The following is a 19,443-nucleotide window of genomic DNA, read 5'->3' as shown; positions in this document are numbered from 1 at the left end:
ATAAAACTTTATTTTGGTGGTATTTATTCACCACTGGGATTTTTATTTTTTTTTGCTATATAAATGATAAGTCCAAAAACTTTGAAAAAGTGTTTTTCTTATAAAATTTTACAAATAAATAATCTTTATTCATAAATCTTGGTCAGAGTGTATTCAGCTATGTTTTTAGTAAAAAAAAAAATAACCCAAATTAGTTTATAACCAAAAATTATAATTTTTCTAAACTTATTTTTATATTTTTTTTATATTATTGTTTTTTAAAACTGTCACCTTAACCTTCCTAGCGGTATGATTATTTCAGATTTTTGGTGCTGAAAGCGGTACATTATTTTGCATGGAAATTTGACGTTTTATATCGTAGGCTGTAATTCTTAGGAATAACTCACTGAAATCTGTCCGAACAAGAGTCTAGTAAACATCCCGGGTAGGATAAAACTTGAAACACGAAATCATAAATTATAATTTAATAAATAATCATAAAAAATAATAATATAATAATAAATTTAATTCAATAATATAATCAAACCAAAAACACTGAAATTTGAAATATAGCGCCAAGTTCGCACATCGCTGAGCAAAGTCGCAAAATCGTTTTCAGTGTCTGATGAGGAATTTCCCCACGAATCATTATCACTCAATTCTGCAAGTGGTTCTGATTTACTATCGCTGTTCTCTAGCCGGTCTAAAACCGCTTTTGACCTAAAGGGACGCTTTTTGGACGCCATGGATGTTTCTCAGTTTCCAGGCAGAAAGAACAGTAAAAATGCAGGCAGGGCGCCGGACAAAGCACTCGGGACAAAATGTATGTGAAATGGGTTGAAACAGCAATGTTTTACTATGTGATTTTAGTGATTTTAGTGAATGTCACTTTTTGTCATTTTCAAATTTCCCGCCAGTTCTGTCCCCCGTACGTCCCGACGCTCGCAGAGGACGGAACCCAGAAGACAGATGCCGGCATCAGCCGGATTACATTGCCGGGGACACTGCAGGAGGGATATCGCGGGAGTGCAGGACAAGGTAATTGATCGAGGGATCGCAGAGCAGCGCCGCATGGTAAGCCCGAGTGTAGCTCGGGGTTACCGCTTGTGGTACTGAAACTTTACTTGAGCTACACTCGGGAATACCACCAGGGAGGCTAGCAGTACAGTGTCACCATAGTGACACTGTACTTCTTGTGGGAGGTGATGAAGATTTTTTTTTTTTTACACCCATAAAGGCTGTAAAAGCAATAATTTGTTCTGCTCTCTGGCTGCTTTCTTGCAGCCATTGAGAAATACTGTGTGAGCTGTGATTGGTCACAGCTTGTCACATGGTACAAGGCTGTTGTGAATAGCCTTGTACCATGTGATCTCTGTGATCATTCACAGATTTCACTAGTAGTAAGCAATGATGTCAGAAGTGACATCTTGCTTACTACTATTCATGTGATCACTGATTGGCCAATCAGTGATCACATGATCGGGACCTCGCATAGAGGTCCAGTACAGTGATCAGTGTTCTTCTGTGTCCTCTGGACTGCATGCCGCACGCTCCCAGGGAGTGCGCACAGACTGAAAATGCGGGCGGAAGCAACCCGCTCCTGCACTGCTCCCGTCCAGCTGTTTATATACATGGGCCGGACGGGAAGTGGTTAATAAACAAATTGCCTGTTTATCGGTTTTTTTTTGTTTTGTTTTTTTTTTTTAGGTGGGTTTTGAATTGCCATAGACTTGTATAGGAGTGCTAGAGCCATCTAAAGCAAGGAAAAGCCCATTGACGCAGGCCTTAAAATGCTACAAATCCAATAAAAACCTGTTGATCCTTCTAGAAATGCACTCAGCTCCTAACGTTCTGTTTGTGCTGACAACATTGTGCCTCTGATGCACTGAGATCCCAAGCAGTGTTGTCAGTCCTGCCTATTTCTCTTCTGCTGGACTACAGAACAGCTCCCCCCCTGTCCATCAGGAGATGTTTTCTATTATTTATTTATTTCAGGTACTTATATAGCCTGTTAATTTACACAGCGCTTTACATATAGATTGTACATTCACATCAGTCCCTGACCCTCAAGGGGTGTACAATCTAAGGTCCCTCACTCACATTCATACATACACATACTAGGGACCAGGGGCGGACTAACAACTCATGGGGCCCCCAGGCAACAGGGGATTATGGGGCCCGTGTCCTCACCCACACTCAAACCACACCCAAAAAAGCCTATAAAAGGTACCAGGGGCATCTCATGGGGCCCCCTACTGACCCTGGGCCCTTGGGCAGTGCCCAAGTTTCCAAATGTTCAGTCCGCCCCTGCTAGGGACAATTTAGACAGGATCCAATTCACCTACCAGCATGTCTTTAGAGTGTGGGAGGAAACCCATGCAGGCACATTGAGAACATGCAAATTTCAGGCAGGTGGTGTGATTGGGATTTGAACTAACAACTTGAGTACTGCCAGGGGGAAGTGCTAACCATTTAGCCACTGTGCTACCCAGTATTTGCCCAAACTGGCCCTAGTTTGTATGTGAGTGTGTATGCAGTAGGGATCAGAGGTGAACTGACCATTTGAGCACTCAGGCACTGCCCGAGGGCCCGGGGTCAGTAGGGGGCCCCATAAAAAGACCCTGGTACCTTTTATAGGCTTTTTTTGTGTGTGTTTTAAGTGTGGGCAAGGACACAGGGGCCCCATGATCCCCAATTGCCCGGGGGCCCCATGAGTTGTCAGTCTGCCCCTAGTAGGGATATTGGATTGTAAACGCACTCAGCAATGCATACTTCGCTGTCAGGGCTAAAAAAATATGAAAAATATAAAATATAAAAACAGAGGGTCTGGGCTGGTTACATGAACAGGAGCACTCTGCGAGGCCTGCTGACAGCCGTGATGAATGTCCCCGGCATTGGAGGATCAGATAAGTACAGATAGATTGGGGTGGAATGTACAGTCATCCCGGCATTCCTCTCTGATACGGCCCATTTAACGAGTGGGAGGCAACTGTAAACATAGAAGAGCAAGATTGATAATATTTCTGTCTCTACTCCCTCCGAGCAATAAATATCTCCGAGGAATGTGCTTCCTACTGGCACAGAGGTGTTAGACCTTATGATAAACGCACTTATTGATTTCCTTGCCGGACAACACAGGATCACCTACTGCGGTATGAAAAAAATACAAAACGTTTAAACTTTTTATTTTCAATCCAAATTTCCATGTCCCGCAGCAAGCTGTATAAATGTTCTCGTATAGTAAGTGAAAATGTAGCAGTGAAATAGCAATGATGATGTATAGAGCCCAGAAAATCGTACAAGCCGGCTCTATTTTATTCTAAAGACATGTACACCCTTGGCCAGTGACCATTGATTGCACCGACATTAATAAAACATTAAAGTAACACTAAGAAATATCCCTTTTCTCCTAAAATAATCCATACACATCCTCTACTTAAAGTGTTACTAAACCCACAACAGTAAAACCAGTCTGTATATGCAGTAAAGCATGCTTGTTATACTCATTGTGGAACCCAAAGGGTTAATCCTCTGCATTGTGTACAAAAAGGCTGTTTGATCCTGTCTTCTCTGATCCTCCCCTTCTTCCACAGTCCCCAGTCCATCTGCTGATAGAACAGAGCCTTTGGGGCAAGCTGCACATGTTCAGTGTGGTGCATATTGCTAGAGAGTCTTTTTTTTTGGGGGGGGGGGAGGTGTATGTGATCAGCACAGTTCCAATCAGCACTGTCCAGACAGAGGTCAAGGGTTCTGCATCCTCCTAGAACAAATGAAAACTCCTCCCACAAGCTTTAACCAGCACTCTGCTGGACACTGATAGAAGTCACAAGCAGGGGCGGACTGACAACTCATGGGGCCTCTGGGCAATAGGGGATCATGGGGCCCCTGTGTCCTTGCCCAAACTCAAAAAAGCCTATGAAAAAGGTACCAGGGGCATCTCATGGGGCCCCCTACTGACCCCGGGCCCTCGGGCAGTGCCCGAGTTTCCAAATGGTCAGTCCGCCCCTGGTCACAAGACTGCTATAAACTGCAGAATTTCACATTTGCTCTTTGTTCTAACTTTCTGTCCATGATGAAATAGCAGACGTGTTAATGCATGTGGTCAGAATAGCACCAGTTGCCCAGCTTCTGATGTACACAGGACAAAGTGTTTTGGCACACTGACTTATGAAGGTCAGTGCTCTCTGTGGCTGTGTGTGCAGCCTTGTGCTCCCATTTGCTGGTGTGTTACAAAACTAGTCTCAAAACGTGTTGATACCAACCCATATGGAAGAAAAATATATTTGAAATATATTTTAAAAATATCCTTCCCAAATACATTGCCATATATTTGAAATACTACAATTTTGGCCATATTCAATATATTTCAATAAATATATATATATATATGCACACACACACTGCATGTTGAAATGCGTTTTTATTACAAAATATCTGAAAAATATTTTTAAAAATACATTTCAAATATACTGTATGTCTTTAAATATACAAATCTACATTTTTGGAATGCATTTAAAAATATATGTAAAATATATGGTAAAATGACTTTTTTATATGTTAAAAAAAATCTGAAGAATATATTTAAAAAAAATATATTGTTATTATATATTTTTTAAATGTATTCTTCAGATTTTTTTAACATATAAAAAAGTCATTTTAACATATATTTGTAAATGCATTCCAAAAATGTAGATTTGTATTTTTAAAGACACACAGTATATTTGATATGTATTTTTAAAAATATTTTTCATATATTTTGTAATAAAACACATTTCAACATGCAGTGTATATGTATATATACACATATATATGTGTGTATATATGTACATATGCATATACACTGCATGTTGAAATGTGTTTTTATTACAAAATATATGAAAACTATTTTTAAAAATATATATTTTTTAAAATATATTCTTCATTTTTTTAAACATATAAAAAAGTCATTTTTACATATATTTGTAAAGGCATTCCAAAAATGTAGATTTGTATTATTAAAGACATACAGTATATTTGAAATGTATTTTTTTTTAAAATTCATATATTTTGTAATAAAAACGCATTTCAACATGCAGTGTATATGTATATATACACATATATATGTGTATATACGTGTATATATATGTATATATGTGTATATATATATATACATACATATACACTGCATGTTGAAATGTGTTTTTATGACACAATATATGACAAATATTTTCAAAAATATCTATTTTTTAAATATATTCTTCATATTTGTTTTAACATATAAAAAGTCATTTTTACATATATTGGTAAAGGCATTCCAAAAATGTAGATTTGTATTTTTAAAGACATACTTTATATTTGAAATGTATTTTAAAAAAAAAATCATATATTCTGTAATAAAAACGCATTTCAGCATGCAATATATATATATATATATATATATATATATATATATTTGGGAAGAATATTTTTAAAATATATTTCAAATATATTTTTCTTCCATGTGGGAATTGCTATCTCAAATATCTACCGAATATGGATCTCCAGATAAAGTTAAATAGATCAGGAGATATACTTGTTGTGACCTACATTCCAAAAATGTAGATTTGTATTTTTAAACACATACAGTATATTTGAAATGTATTTAAAAAAAAAAAAAAAATCATATATTCTGTAATAAAAACTCATTTCAACATGCAATACATATATATATATATTATTTATTTATTTATTTTTTTTAATATATTGAATATGGCCAAAATTGTATATGTATATGGCAATATATTTGGGAAGAATATTTTTAAAATATATTTCAAATATATTTTTCTTCCATGTGGGATATGCTATCTCAAATATCTACCTAATATGGATCTCCAGATAAAGTTAAATAGATCAGGAGATATACTTGTTGTGACCTACATTCCAAAAATGTAAATTTGTATTTTTAAAGACATACAGTATATTTGAAATGTATTTTTTTTTTAAAAATTCATATATTCTGTAATAAAAACGCATTTCAACATGCAATATATATATATATATACCGGTATATATATATTTTTTTTTAATATATTGAATATGACTGAAAATTGTATATGTATATATATTTGTATATATATATGTATATATATTTGGGAAGAATATTTTTAAAATATATTTCAAATATATTTTTCTTCCATGTGGGAATTGCTATCTCAAATATCTACCTAGTATGGATCTCCAGATAAAGTTAAATAGATGTGGAGATATACTTGTGACCTATACCAATAATTCATGGTGTCACCCTAGGTAGGTCCATGCTCACCCACTGTAGTCAGGTGCTCATACAACCAGTCACTGGCAATCACTATTAGAGAAGATAGATAACGGCACCCACATATACCAAAGCAGCTTCCTTATTGATCAGTAAAATGAAATACACAGGAAATGAGCAGAAACTTCTAACCTGTTTCAGCACATAGGGGTTAAGTCATAGAAAGCCATTCTTCCTCATCCTATGACTAAGCGCCTGTGTACGTGAAATGTGTTAGAAGTCTCATCTCCTGTCTATTTGATTTTATGGATCAATAAAGAAGCTGCTGTGGAATGGGGTGCTGTGGCGTTATCCATCTTCTCTGTAACAGTACAACTATATTCTTCACATTATTTCTTCCAAGGTAAATAACAGCATTGTCAGAAAAGTTCAATTCAGCATTAAATGTTTGCCGTATCACAAACCAGCACTCTATGTAAATACCGATCTAGTATCAAATCCATTTAAATATCACAGAGAAACTAGCTCTATTCAATGCCAGATGAATGTCCGTATTGTATGATGAACCTCTGTAGGTAAGTGATGAGAACACAAAGCTGTTGGCAGAACCACAGGCCAGCACTCTGGATCAGACCGTATGTCAAACTCATATTAACCACTTGCCCTCCAGAGGATTTACCCCCTCCCTGACCAGGCCATTTTTTGCGATACGGCGCTGCATTACTTTAACCACTTCCAGTCCGGACACTTTCACCCCCTTCCTGACCAGGGCAATTTTCAGCTTTCAGCGCTGTCACACTTTGAATGACAATTGCACGGTCATGCAACACTGTACCCAAATACATTTTTTACCATTTTTTTGAGACAGATAAAGCTTTATTTTGGTGATATTTATTCACCGCTGGGATTTTTATTTTTTTTGCTATGTAAATGAAAAAGTCCAAAAATTTTGAAAAAAAGTGTTTTTTTTATAACATTTTGCAAATAAATAATATTTCATCATAAATCTTGGCCAAAATTTATTCCGTTATCTTTTTAGTAAAAAAAAAATCCAAATTAGTTTATAACCAAAAATTATAATTTTTAAACTTTTTTTTACATTTTTATCTTATTTTTTTATATTATTATTATTTTTTTTTTTTTTTACATACTGTCACCCTAGCAGTACAGTGTCACCATAGTGACACTGTACTACTTGTGGGGGGTGATGAAGATTTATTTATTTTTTTACACTGATTGCTTTTACACCCATATAGGATGTAAAAGCAATCATTTCTCTTTGTCTGCATTCTTGCACTCATTGAGAAGTACTTTTATTACAGAAGCATCAAAAACAACATGATACGTGTAATCGGGGTACATCTCACCCTGTACTGCGACGCAGCGCACCACGTAGCAATACAGTTCAAGCATACAATAAATACATTCAGAAATAAATACATTCGCTCAGCGGTATGATGCCTGACGTGATGTGCAGAGGATGAATCCCCAGACCGCCACGTCATGCATGACGCCGCTTACCCCAAAAACCATAGCATCCTGAGAAGTACTGAGTGAGCTGTGATTGGTCACAGCTTGTCATATGGTACAAGGCTGTTGTGAATAGCCTTGTACCATGTGACCTCTGTGATCATTCACAGACAGGGGCGGACTGACAACTCATGGGGCCCCCGGGCAATAGGGGATCATGGGGACCCTGTGTCCTTGCCCAAACTCAAGAAACCTATGAAAAAGGTACCAGGGGCATCTCATGGGGCCCCCTATTGACCCCGGGCCCTCGGGCAGTGCCCGAGTTTCCAAATGGTCAGTCTGCCCCTGTTCACAGATTTCACACGTAGTAAGCAAAGTGACATCTTGCTTACTACTTTGCATGTGATCACTGATTGGCCAATCAGTGATCACATGATCGGGACCTCGTACAGAGGTCCCGTCCGACGATCGGTGTTTCACTGTGTCCGGAGAACACAGCGGGCACCGGATCGCGGTGCTGCGCGCTCCCAGGGAGTGCGCACAAGCAGGGTGCGGGGAGGCCGTTTATAAAACGGACACCCGACCCTGCAGTGCCACCGTCCGGCCGTTTATATGCAATGGCCGGTTGGGAAGTAGTTAACTGACAATTGCGTGGTCATGCAATGCTGCACCCAAATTAAATTTATTTCCCTTTTTTCCCTTTTTTCCTTTTGGTGGTATTTGATCACCTCTGCATTTTTTTTGTACTATAAGCAAAAAAAGCCTGACAAATTTGAAAATAAAAAACTAAATTTTGACTTTTTGTTAACTATAAAACATATCCAGTAAAAAATTTTTTAAAAATCTAATTTTGTCATAAATTTAGGCTAAAATGTATTCTGCTCCATGTCTTTGCTGAAAAAAAAGCACTAACTTTAGGGGACACCATCATTTCTACTTTGTGTGTTTCTTTTCTGTCATCATTCATTTAGGCACTGCCCGAGGGCCCGGGGTCAGTAGGGGGCCCCATGAGATGCCCCTGGTACCTTTTTCATAGGCTTTTTTGAGTTTGGGCAAGGACACAGGGGCCCCATGACCCCCTATTGCCCGGGGGCCCCATGAGTTGTCAGTCCGCCCCTGTTAGGCCATTTATATTTCTGAGACATTTCTGACACTCTGATCTTGATAACAGCAAGTGAAGGGGCCGAGGTGAAACTTCCTGGGTGAACACTGAGCTATTCATCATTTCTCATAGGAAATGCTCCAAAATAATCCTTTGAGATTCGGCTTCCTTTATTATTATTACCCGGCTTCTTCCGATTGATTTTCAGCGCTCTTGCAGTGCAGGGGTGTTAATAAATTTACTGTATGGGAACAAATCGATGAAGCTCGGCCGTAACTCTTCCTCTGCGCGTAGGACCGCGCTCCGGGAGAAGGAAAAGTTTACTCCTGAGAACTCTGATACGGGGGAATGACTTGTTTGTTTAAAAAACGGCCAACTCATAAATGAGAGACACAAACATATTTCTTCATACTAGTGACAACGCCGAGCCGCAGGACAACATTTATTTTCTATTTTTAAATCAATCTCTAGGTTTGCACGCAACGCATGCTAATGCAGGCAAACCGCCGCAGTCCTCTGATGTCTGCTGCCAATTGGAAACGGCTGGATGACAGACATGAGTAACCATATAAAGAGTTTTGGGATCTCCCATCAACTGCCATTTAGAACTCAGTAACAGCCATTTAGAAATTACTTACTGCCAGAGAGAGCTTTTTTTACCTGTATGTCTGTCCATCCAGCCCTGAGATTTGCAGAGCTCTGCCACGCAGCACAATCCTGTCACGCAGATTTGGAAATCTGATTTTTTTTTCCAGTTAAAGCGGAGTTCCAATGAATATAAAAAAAATAAAGGGCAGCAGCTACAAAAACTGTAGCTGCTGACTTTTAAAAAACGGACACTTACCTGTCCCTCGATCCCGCGGTGTCCTCACCGCAGCCCGTTTTACCGGCTGCTCTGTGTTCCCGGCGCCAGCATCTTCAGTGTGGGCCAGGGGTGGACTGACAACTCATAGGGCCCCCGGGCAATAGGGGACCATGGGGCCCCTGTGTCCTTGCCCAAACTCAAAAAAGCCTATGAAAAAGGTACCAGGGGCATCTCATGGGGCCCCCTACTGACCCCGGGTCCTCAGGCAGTGCCTGAGTTTCCAAATGGTCAGTCCTCCCCTGGTGTGGGCATCCGGCTGTGACAGCTTGCAGCTTCACAGCCGGGTGCCCACTGCACATGCGCAAGCAGGGCTGCTGTTAGAAACCACGGGGCCTCATATAGCCAACCTGACAGGGCCCCCCAAACCACGGGGCCCCATATAACCAACCTGACAAGCCCCCTCCATTCTCACAAGAAAACACAGTTTTCTATGCCTTAATTATGAATGAACACAGTGATTCATTGGTACCAATCACTCATTGTGTTCATTCAGGAAAGGAAGGGGGCTGGTAAATGTGACATATTTTGAGGACCCTTCCCCCAGTCTCCATCCTGAAAGATCCTATTGTATGCTTGCAGCTGCCGATAGGAATGAGAGGAGGGAAGCTGGAAACATTACAGGGATGGGGGCAGCAGAGGGAAATGTGTGGTGTACAGCAGGGGTGTCAAACTGGCGGCCCTCCAGCTGTTGGGAAACTACAAGTCCCATCATGCCTCTGCCTTTGGGAGTCATGCTGGTAACTGTCAATCTTGCAATTCCTTATGGAACTTGTAGTTTGGCAACAGCTGGAGGGCCGCCAGTTTGACACCCGTGGTGTACAGGGAGGTGGTGGGTGGACCGAGGGCGGGGGGGCAGTTACTGTAACAGTTTCCCTGAATGGCTCTCTCTGCTGCAGCTGAATGCTGGCTTCTTCCCTCTCACTCCCGGTGGCTTTCAGCTGCTGCAGAGAGACGTACAGGGGATCGGTTCCAGTAATTGCCCCCCACTGTGCTGATCACTCTTCCTGCCCACATTCGATTAACCCAGCTGCCTGGGCCCTCTGCTGACCTGGGCCCCGTACAGGAGGACTGGTGGTACCCCCTTATCTACGGCCCTGGGCACAAGTACCGCTGCACTTTGTGAATGGCCCCGTAGTCTTCTGGGACCTGTCACCTGTTTATGGACTACGGGGAGGGAGGGGGACAACTTCCGTTTCCGATCGCATAGGCAATTGCAGCAGAAGTGGGAGCGGGTACCTGTCAAATTCAGGCACCGGCTCCCCAAAGGTGCCAATCCTGAACGGGGAGTGGGGGACCAATCCTTAAACGGAACTTCCCCTTTTGGGTGGAGTTCCGCTTTAAGTAACACTTATAGGTCTTGTCTGCCCCCCAGCCTGTCTGTGATTAGACAGTGAAAAGAGAAGTAGCATTGATGAGCTCAGCTCTCGGTCACTCTTCTCTCTCCTCCTATCATTGTGTCCCTTGTTATCATATGAGCACAACTGATTAGCTCCTTGTGCTGCTTCTCCCTCCCCCAGTGTGAGCTCTGCTGTACAAGGACTGCAAGAGGCTGATGTCTAGTCAAGTTCAGGTACTGATGCTGCTTCCATTAATAGAAATACATTTAGTGATGTGATAAAGCCCAAGGCCCCGTTCACATCTGGGCGTTTTGTATCTCGGGCAGAATCGCCGCAATTGTGCCCACGATCCAAAAACGATCTGCAGACACGAAAAATCGTAAGTAGGTGCCGCTAAAGTCGCATGATAAATCGAGGAATCCTGCATCGTGCAAAGCTTGTCTCCCTAAAAAAAGGAGCGGGAGATTCTTTTGGGCAACAAGCTTTGCGCAAAACGATTTGCAGCGATTGCAGCACGGCAATTGCGGCAGAACTGCACCGCGTTTAGGTGCCATTGAAAATCAATGCCACCTGAACAAGCGTCGTGCGATTTGTCATTTTTGCAAAGCATTTTGGGATTGCAGGAAGAATCGCAGCGATTCTGCCTGAGATAGAGAACTCCCAAATGTGAACGAGGCCTGAATGTAGCTAAAGTGAAAAATAGAAAATTCAGCACAAGGGACATAACTTACAGTCAGTAGGATGTGTCCCTTGTGCTGATTCCTTGTCTTTTAGGGTCAGTTCACACTATAGAAATGCAGTTCGGATGAGTTTCTGCACGTGCTTTTTTGATGTGTTCTGGTCAAGGGCGACTGACAACTCATGGGGCCCTGGGCAATAGGGGATCATGGGGCCCCTGTGTCCTTGCCCAAACTCAAAAAAGCCTATGAAAAAGGTACCAGGGGCATCTCATGGGGCCCCCTACTGACCCTGGGCCCTCAGGCAGTGCCCGAGTTTCCAAATGGTCAGTTCGCCCCTGGGTGTCACATTACCTCCTCACTGCCTGTCACTTGCCTCTGAAAAGCGATCCACCAAACATGACCCATGCAAGTGAATGGGAAAGCTCCTATTTCATTGCCATCTTCTTGCAGTCTTCACTGAGCAGCCACAGATGGATGGTGTAAAACCTACATGTGTGCACTGGAGTTACAGCATCCTGGCACCAGGGGGGACTGACAACTCATGGGGCCCCCGGGCAATAGGGGATCATGGGGCCACTGTGTCCTTGCCCAAACTCAAAAAAGCCTATGAAAAAGGTACCAGGGGCATCTCATGGGGCTCCCTACTGACCTTGGGCCCCCAGGCAATGCCCGAGTTTCCAAATAGTCAGTCCGCCCCTGGTTCTGGTACGCTTTTGATGCCTTTTTGTTCCAGTTCCAGTGCGTTTTTTATACATTCCAGTTCATTTTCCCCTCTCTCTTTCTTCAATTCAAATAGGGACATGTGCATTCCAGCACGTGTTTGGTGCGTTCCGGTTCGTTTTTGAAGTGTTTTGCCGCGTTCCAGTACAGTTCTTTGCAGGATAAATGCAGCCTGTTCTACTTTTTTTTCTGCAACCGGAACGCACTGGAACTGCAAGCACTGATGTGAACGATGACATTGACAACCATATAACCTACTTTCTGTGCGTTTTGGATGCAGAAAAAAGCAACTGAAACGCATGGAGTGTGAACTGGCCCTAAAAGCTGGTCCACACTTTAGAGACGCAGTCCAGATGTGTTCCGGATGTGTTTCTACATGCAAGTTTTTGATGCATTTTTGGTGCGTTTTTAATGCGTTTTTTGGCCTCTTCCACCAGGCACCTCCATATCTTATGTTATCATCAATCCTCTTATAAACTGGGAATTATAAACGCGGTTTTGTTTTCCCAAGACGTGTTTTGTCGCAGACGGCGAGGTGTCTGAACACGTACGGCGAATGTTTGCTGAGTATTTTATCGTCTGGAGCCACTGATAAGATGGGCCTGGCAAACAAGCCGAGTGACAAGGGAGCGAGGGAACAGGCTGGCAGCGATCACAGGGGAGGGTCTGTTCTATCCCCCCCCCCCTTGTCCTATTTACTGTTTTCTTGTCTTCCATTATCCCCTGACAATATCTAAGTTATGTTCCCATATGAAAGCCTGACCCCAATGTACTAAGATCAACATCTGTTTATTGGAAAATGGTGATTTTCTGTGGGAATTCCTGGAAGCTAATCTCCAGCCTTCCTTGCAGTCGTACTGCTTTATCTTCTGGACTGGAATAGCTTACTCTGATTTCACTGCACACTGCGAGCTTCTCACAATGCGATTTAGAAGCCGCAGCAAATCTTACAGAGCCTGCCTCATTTTTTGGATGAAGCACGTCCAGCATCAGCTAGCTCTTTCATCCTCATCCCTGGCCTGCCCCTTTCATTCATTGGATTTCAGTTTTTTCAATCATGTCTCACCTTCCTAGGGCAGTCTGCATGCAAATGTGGCTTTCCTAGGCACGCCCACGCCTTCATCCACCTATCAAGGCATTTTGATATTTGCATAACTCCTCCCAAGAGCCATTCCACTGCTTACATCAGGGCAGAGGGCTTGTGAGATGAGTACTGTGGCAGGGTGCTGTGATGCTTTCAGGAAGCTATGTACAGCACCCTGACAGCTCCTCCCACAAGCCATCATCTGCTGCACTGCATACAGAAACACAGAGACCCAGTGATGACTTCACCGGGTCTAAAATAAGGTATATAATATAAACAGAAAGTTTTCACTATAATATAATATTATTCATAAATATAATACATATTATTATTATTATATATTTTATTTATTTATATACAGTTGTGTTCAAAATAATAGCAGTGTGTTAAAAAAAGTGAATAAAGCTGAAAATCCTTCTAATAGCTTTTATTTCCATACACACAAATGCATTGGGAACATGACACATTCTATTCCAAATCAAAACATGAAAAAAATATATCAAATTTGTGTTGTTCCTCTAAAAAATTGAAGAAAAGTGAATATTAGACTGTTCAAAAAAATAGCAGTGTTTGTATTCTTCTTTACAAAATCAAACATTCACTATATAAACTGAAAAATGTTTGAAGATTTTGCTTTCCTTTGAATGACATAATAAATATTTGGTTGTAGTCGCACTGTTTCTGAGAACTGCTGTACATCTGTGTTGCATCGAGTCACCCAACTTCTGGCCCCTGTGATCAGGTATTCCAGCCCAGGATGATTGGACGACATTCCACAGTTCTTCTCTATTTCTTGGTTTTGCCTCAGAAACTGCATTTTTGGTGTCACCCCACAAGTTTTCTATTGGATTAAGATCCGGGGATTGGGCTGGCCACTCCATAACGTCAATCTTGTTGGTCTGGAACCAAGATGTTGCACGTTTACTGGTGTGTTTGGGGTCGTTGTCTTGTTGGAACACCCATTTCAAGGGCATTTCCTCTTCAGCATAAGGCAACATGACCTCTTCAAGTATTCTGATGTATTCAAACTGATCCATGATCCCTGGTATGCGATAAATAGGCCCAACACCGTAGTATGAGAAACATCCCCATATCATGATGCTTGCACCACCATGCTTCACGGTCTTCACAGTGTCCTGTGGCTTGAATTCAGTGTTTGGGGGTCGTCTGACAAACTGTCTCCGGCCACTAGACCCAAAAAGAACAATCTTACTTTCATCAGTCCACAAAATGTTGCGCCATTTCTCTTTAGGCCAGTCAATGTGCTCTTTGGCAAATTGTAACCTCTTCAGCACATGTCTTTTTTCCAACAGTGGGACTTTGCGGGGGCTTCTTGCAGATAGCTTGGCTTCACATAGGTGTCTTCTAATTGTAACAGTCCTCACAGGGAACGTCACACCTTCTTTCATCTTCCTGGAGCTGATTGTTGGCTGAGTCCGTGCCATTTTGGCTATTCTTCTATCCATTTGAATGGTAGTTTTTCGCTTTCTTCCACGTCTTTCAGGTTTTGGTTGCCATTTTAAAGCATTTGTGATCATTTTAGTGGAGCAGCCTATCGTTTTCTGCACTTCTTTATATGTTTTCCCCTCTCCAATCAACTTTTTAATCAAGGTACGCTGTTCTTCTGAACAATGTCTGGAACGACCCATTTTCCTCAGAATTTCAGAGAGAAATGCACTGTAACCAGCATGTACAACATTTGCTGCCTTCCTTCCTTAAATAAGGGCAATAATTTCCACCTGTTTTTCAAAGAATGAATGACCTCACTAATAGAACTCCACACTGCTATTATTTTGAACATGCCCCTTTCAATGAGTGATTCAATGACACAGAATCAGCAGCATGAATGTCATGACTGTTGGGCCTGTTGGATTTCTATTAGTCTACTACACCTGCTAGTAAATTATTTGCCATGTAGAAATATCATTTCTACCAAAAACCGTGATTGATCAGGTTAGTGATGTCTGACTGCTATTATTTTGAACACAACTGTATATATATATATATATATATATATATATAAAGAGAATTGCTGCACTCTTTTCCTTTTTTTATATATGGCCCTTTGGGAGGGTCTGATTGCTATGAACGCTATTAAATGGAAGAAATTCCCACGTTGGTTATATATTTTCCAGGTTTTGGAGGAAAAAATTAGTAACCACTGACATTCCAGAGGCTGCCCTGGAATAACAGCAGCAACAGCCCGGACGAAGGGAGAATCTCTTCTCCCGAAATGCATTGGCTTGATATCATTACTCTCAATAAATGCCTCTTAATTTACCATCAAAAGTGCATTCATTTGGACATCGGATGCTCCTTCTTTTCTATTATTCCAACTATACTGTCCTTGACTGACATTACACTGATCTCAGTTATGCGTTGTGTGGGGAGGAACAGCTCTGCTGCCTGTGCCCAGGCTGTGTGCAGTGCAGGGATGGGAGAAGAAGCTGTGCCCCTGTCCTCTGCCCTGCAAATAGTGACCCCTGTCTTCTGCCCTGCCAGCAATGACCCCTGTCCTCTGCCCTGCCAGCAATGACCCCTGTCCTCTGCCTTGCCAGCAGTGACCCCTGTCCTCTGCCCTGCAAATAGTGACCCCTGTCCTCTGCCCTGCCAGCAGTGACCCCTGTCCTCTGTCCTCCCGTCCTGCCAGCAATGACCCCTGTCCTCTGCCCTGCCAGCAATGACCCTTGTCCTCTGTCCTGCCAGCAATGACCCCTGTCCTCTGCCCTGCCAGCAGTGACCCCTGTCCTCTGCCCTGCCAGCAATGACCCCTGTCCTCTGCCCTGCCAGCAGTGACCCCTGTCCTCTGCCCTGCCAGCAATGACCCCTGTCCTCTGCCCTGCCAGCAATGACCCCTGTCCTCTGCCCTGCCAGCAGTGACCCCTGTCCTCTGCCCTGCCAGCAATGACCCCTGTCCTTTGCCCTGCCAGCAGTGACCCTGTCTTCTGCCATGCCAGCAGTGACCCCTGTCCTCTGCCCTGCCAGCAGTGACCCCTGTCCTCTGCCCTGCCAGCGGTGACCCCTGTCCTCTGCCCTGCCAGCAGTGACCCCTGTCCTCTACCCTGCCAGCAGTGACCCCTGTCCTCTGCCCTGCCAGCAGTGACCCCTTCCCTCTGCCCTGCCAGCAGTGACCCCTGTCCTTTGCCCTGCCAGCAGTGACCCCTTCCCTCTGCCCTGCCAGCAGTGACCCCTGTCCTTTGCCCTGCCAGCAGTGACCCCTTCCCTCTGCCCTGCCAGCAATGACCCCTGTCCCCTGCCCTGCCAGCAGTGACCCCTTCCCTCTGCCCTGCCAGCAGTGACCCCTGTCATCTGCCCTGCTGACCTCCCATCCTCTTCCCCCCGGACATTTTTTACTGCACCTTCACATTGGACAGTCTACATCCGGCCGTTTTAAAGGCACGTTTTTCTGCAATTTCCATGCAATTCTGTCACATGACAAACACAGCAATATTGCACTGTGCTTGTGGTCCCATAAAAACGAATGGTACCCAAACAGGCATCACACATTTTACTGCGATTTGGAATCACGGACAGAATTATGGCAATTCCACATTGCCTAGTGTGAATGGGACCATAAACTGCAAAGACAGCGGATGGGGGTGTATACATGCCACTGCTGCAATGATTTGTATTGTGGCACTGCAACAATGACCCCCCCTGTCAGGTGGTGTCTCCTGCTGAAAGCGACCCACTCAAAAGAAGGAGAAGTGCTGCAACTGCACTGCAAGGTGGTTGTGGTGCAGGTTTTTAGCATTAAAACATAGGCAGCATAAGGCCTCCTCAACCTTTGTCAAACATCTTTTGAAAAGTGATCCACTGCAGATCACTCCTCAGAGGGCAACACCAATGTAAATGAGTCCCTTCGAGGGGATTACCCCTCACTTAGTAAAGATTTCTTCTTACTATGAAAGATATGAATATCATAAAGCATTGCTTCCCATCCCACCATGCCTCACCTGTAGTCCTCGAAGAATCTGGTAGAGGAGATAGACGATCATGCTGTGGTTTAGTTTTTGTATCTTCAGGACCCGTCCCAGGTCCAGGGGAATAAATGGCATGACAAGGTAACTAGGAGAGATGCACACATACAGAATATATTTAATTCAGGCCATGCAGAGCACAACTTTAATGCAGATCTCCCCAGCAGCATAGAAATACCTTTCTTTCCCTTTTCTGCCCCCATGTTGAGCTACCAGAAGTGATATTAATCCTCTGCATAGGTTAGAAGTCATTGAAGTTGTAGCCTATACAATGCTACGGGCTCCTTGTGTCCCAGCGCTGTCACATGGAGTCCAGTTCCTCCTCTCCCCTTTCTCATACCTGGAAGTACCAGGTAATGGCGTGAGCTCCCAGTGCCAATGGGAGTCTCTGGGGAGAGAAAGAAAGGTGAGTATATGATGGGAAGGGGATAAGGGCTCATGCGTCCTCGCACGACCTCCTGCTCTCTAGCTCCCTTGTCTCCTCCTCCCATGATTGTCTCCAGGTCTTCTCCAGAGCTTCCCCCATCCTCTGGAGCTCTCTACCCCAATTTATCAGACTATCTCCTACTCTGCTCACTTTTAGGCGATCTCTGAAAACCTATCTCTTCAGGGAAGCCTATCCTGCCCTCAGCTAATAATGGAATCTTCTACTCCTCCTACCAGTCCATTCCCCACAGTTACTACCTTTTGTACCACTAGCCCCTCCCTCCTAGATTGTAAGCTCCCAGGATCAGGGCCCTCCTAACCCTCTTGTATTGAACTGTATTGTTGCTGTATTGTCTCCCTTTATATTGTAAAGTGCTGAGCAAACTATTGGCGCTATATAAATCCTGTATAATAATAATAATAGGAGCAATGAGAGGCAGTGTGATGCATCGTTACGTTTTTCTTTTTATAACTTTATTGAAATGTCACAAAATGGCACTTAATTCAAGTCTATGCACCGCAGCATGTTGTGATTTGCCACGGTGCAGTGCCATGCTGCCTTTGTATGCAGCTCAAAGCGGTATTAAACCCAAAAGCAAACATTTATTATGTTGCAGCTTACAATGCGAAGGCTGCATTCATTTTCTATCTTAGGCTTTCTTTCTTCTATTTTCACCTTGCGATCCAGCCAGTAAGTCTGTTGTTTTTCCAAAGAACAAGCTCTCTTGCAGATTTATCAGTTATAGGGATGAGACAAAGCATTTACTGACAGCTTTTATTTATTTATGTAAAACCTTTATCCCAAAAGGAAAAAGAAACTGATTGGTGAAACTGATTATAAAGTATTAGCTGGAGTTTGGCTTCAGTTTGTTGGTGTATCTAAATGCTAGTCCACCTAACACTCCCCTCCCTGCAGACTGACAATTATGCTGTCCAAAGGTGCCCCCTATGCTCCTTCACCCGGAGTGGAGGCACTCTAATACAGGAGTTGTGTTACTGGCCAGATCACCAGGTGAAAACGAAGGGAGAAGAGCCTAAAAAAGGAAAATTAAGGCAGGCACTACATGTAAGGATTGGTGAGCTGCAATATATTACAATATTGGTTTTATGCTTATTACTGCTTCAATATATCATTATTATTATTATTATTATACAGTATTTATAAAGCGCCAATAGTTCGCTCAGCGCTGTACATTACAAAGGGGGACAGAACATGTGACAGAACAATACCAATACAATGCAAAACATGAGGGGATCGAGGGCCCTGCTCTTTCGAGCTTACAATCTAGGAGGGAGGGGATGGTGGCACAGGAGGAGATAGCTGTGGGGGATGGAGTGGTAGGAAGAGTGGAGGAGGTCGGCAGGTTAGCAGGGGGTTTGGTAGGCTTCCCTAAAGAGATGGGTTTTCAGGGTGCGCCTAAAGGAGAGGAGAGTAGGTGATAATCTGATGGGTTGGGGCAGGGAGTTCCAGAGGATGGGTGACACCCTGGAGAAGTCCTGGAGGCGGGCATGGGAGGAGGAGACCAGGGAACTAGAGAGAAGGAGGTCTTGTGAGGAGCGGAGTGTGCGTG

General features: G+C 43.0%; 1 protein-coding gene and 1 long non-coding RNA gene across 2 annotated transcripts in view; one reads left to right on the top strand and one right to left on the bottom strand.

Annotated features, from left to right (window-relative positions):
- Window positions 1-19,443, bottom strand: part of LOC149444216 (mitogen-activated protein kinase 12-like) — a 56,831-nt gene that overhangs the window by 18,193 nt on the left and 19,195 nt on the right. The window contains exon 4 of the mRNA XM_089654791.1: window positions 17,423-17,534. Coding sequence (XP_089510917.1) covers window positions 17,423-17,534 — 112 coding nt within the window. The remainder of the gene's footprint in view (window positions 1-17,422; window positions 17,535-19,443) is intronic.
- LOC149444215 (uncharacterized) overlaps window positions 894-19,443 on the top strand; it is a 38,133-nt gene continuing 19,583 nt past the window's right edge. Inside the window, exon 1 of the long non-coding RNA XR_016306544.1 lies at window positions 894-1,017. This is a non-coding gene — a long non-coding RNA (uncharacterized LOC149444215). The remainder of the gene's footprint in view (window positions 1,018-19,443) is intronic.

This window comes from Staurois parvus, unplaced genomic scaffold (genome assembly GCF_062004578.1).
Source record: "Staurois parvus isolate SC_StPar_1 unplaced genomic scaffold, SC_StPar_1.0 ptg000799l, whole genome shotgun sequence".
In the NCBI taxonomy this organism is placed as follows: Eukaryota; Metazoa; Chordata; class Amphibia; order Anura; family Ranidae; genus Staurois; species Staurois parvus.
Note: the sequence above shows the minus strand (reverse complement) of the source record. Positions and strands in the feature narration are given on the sequence as shown.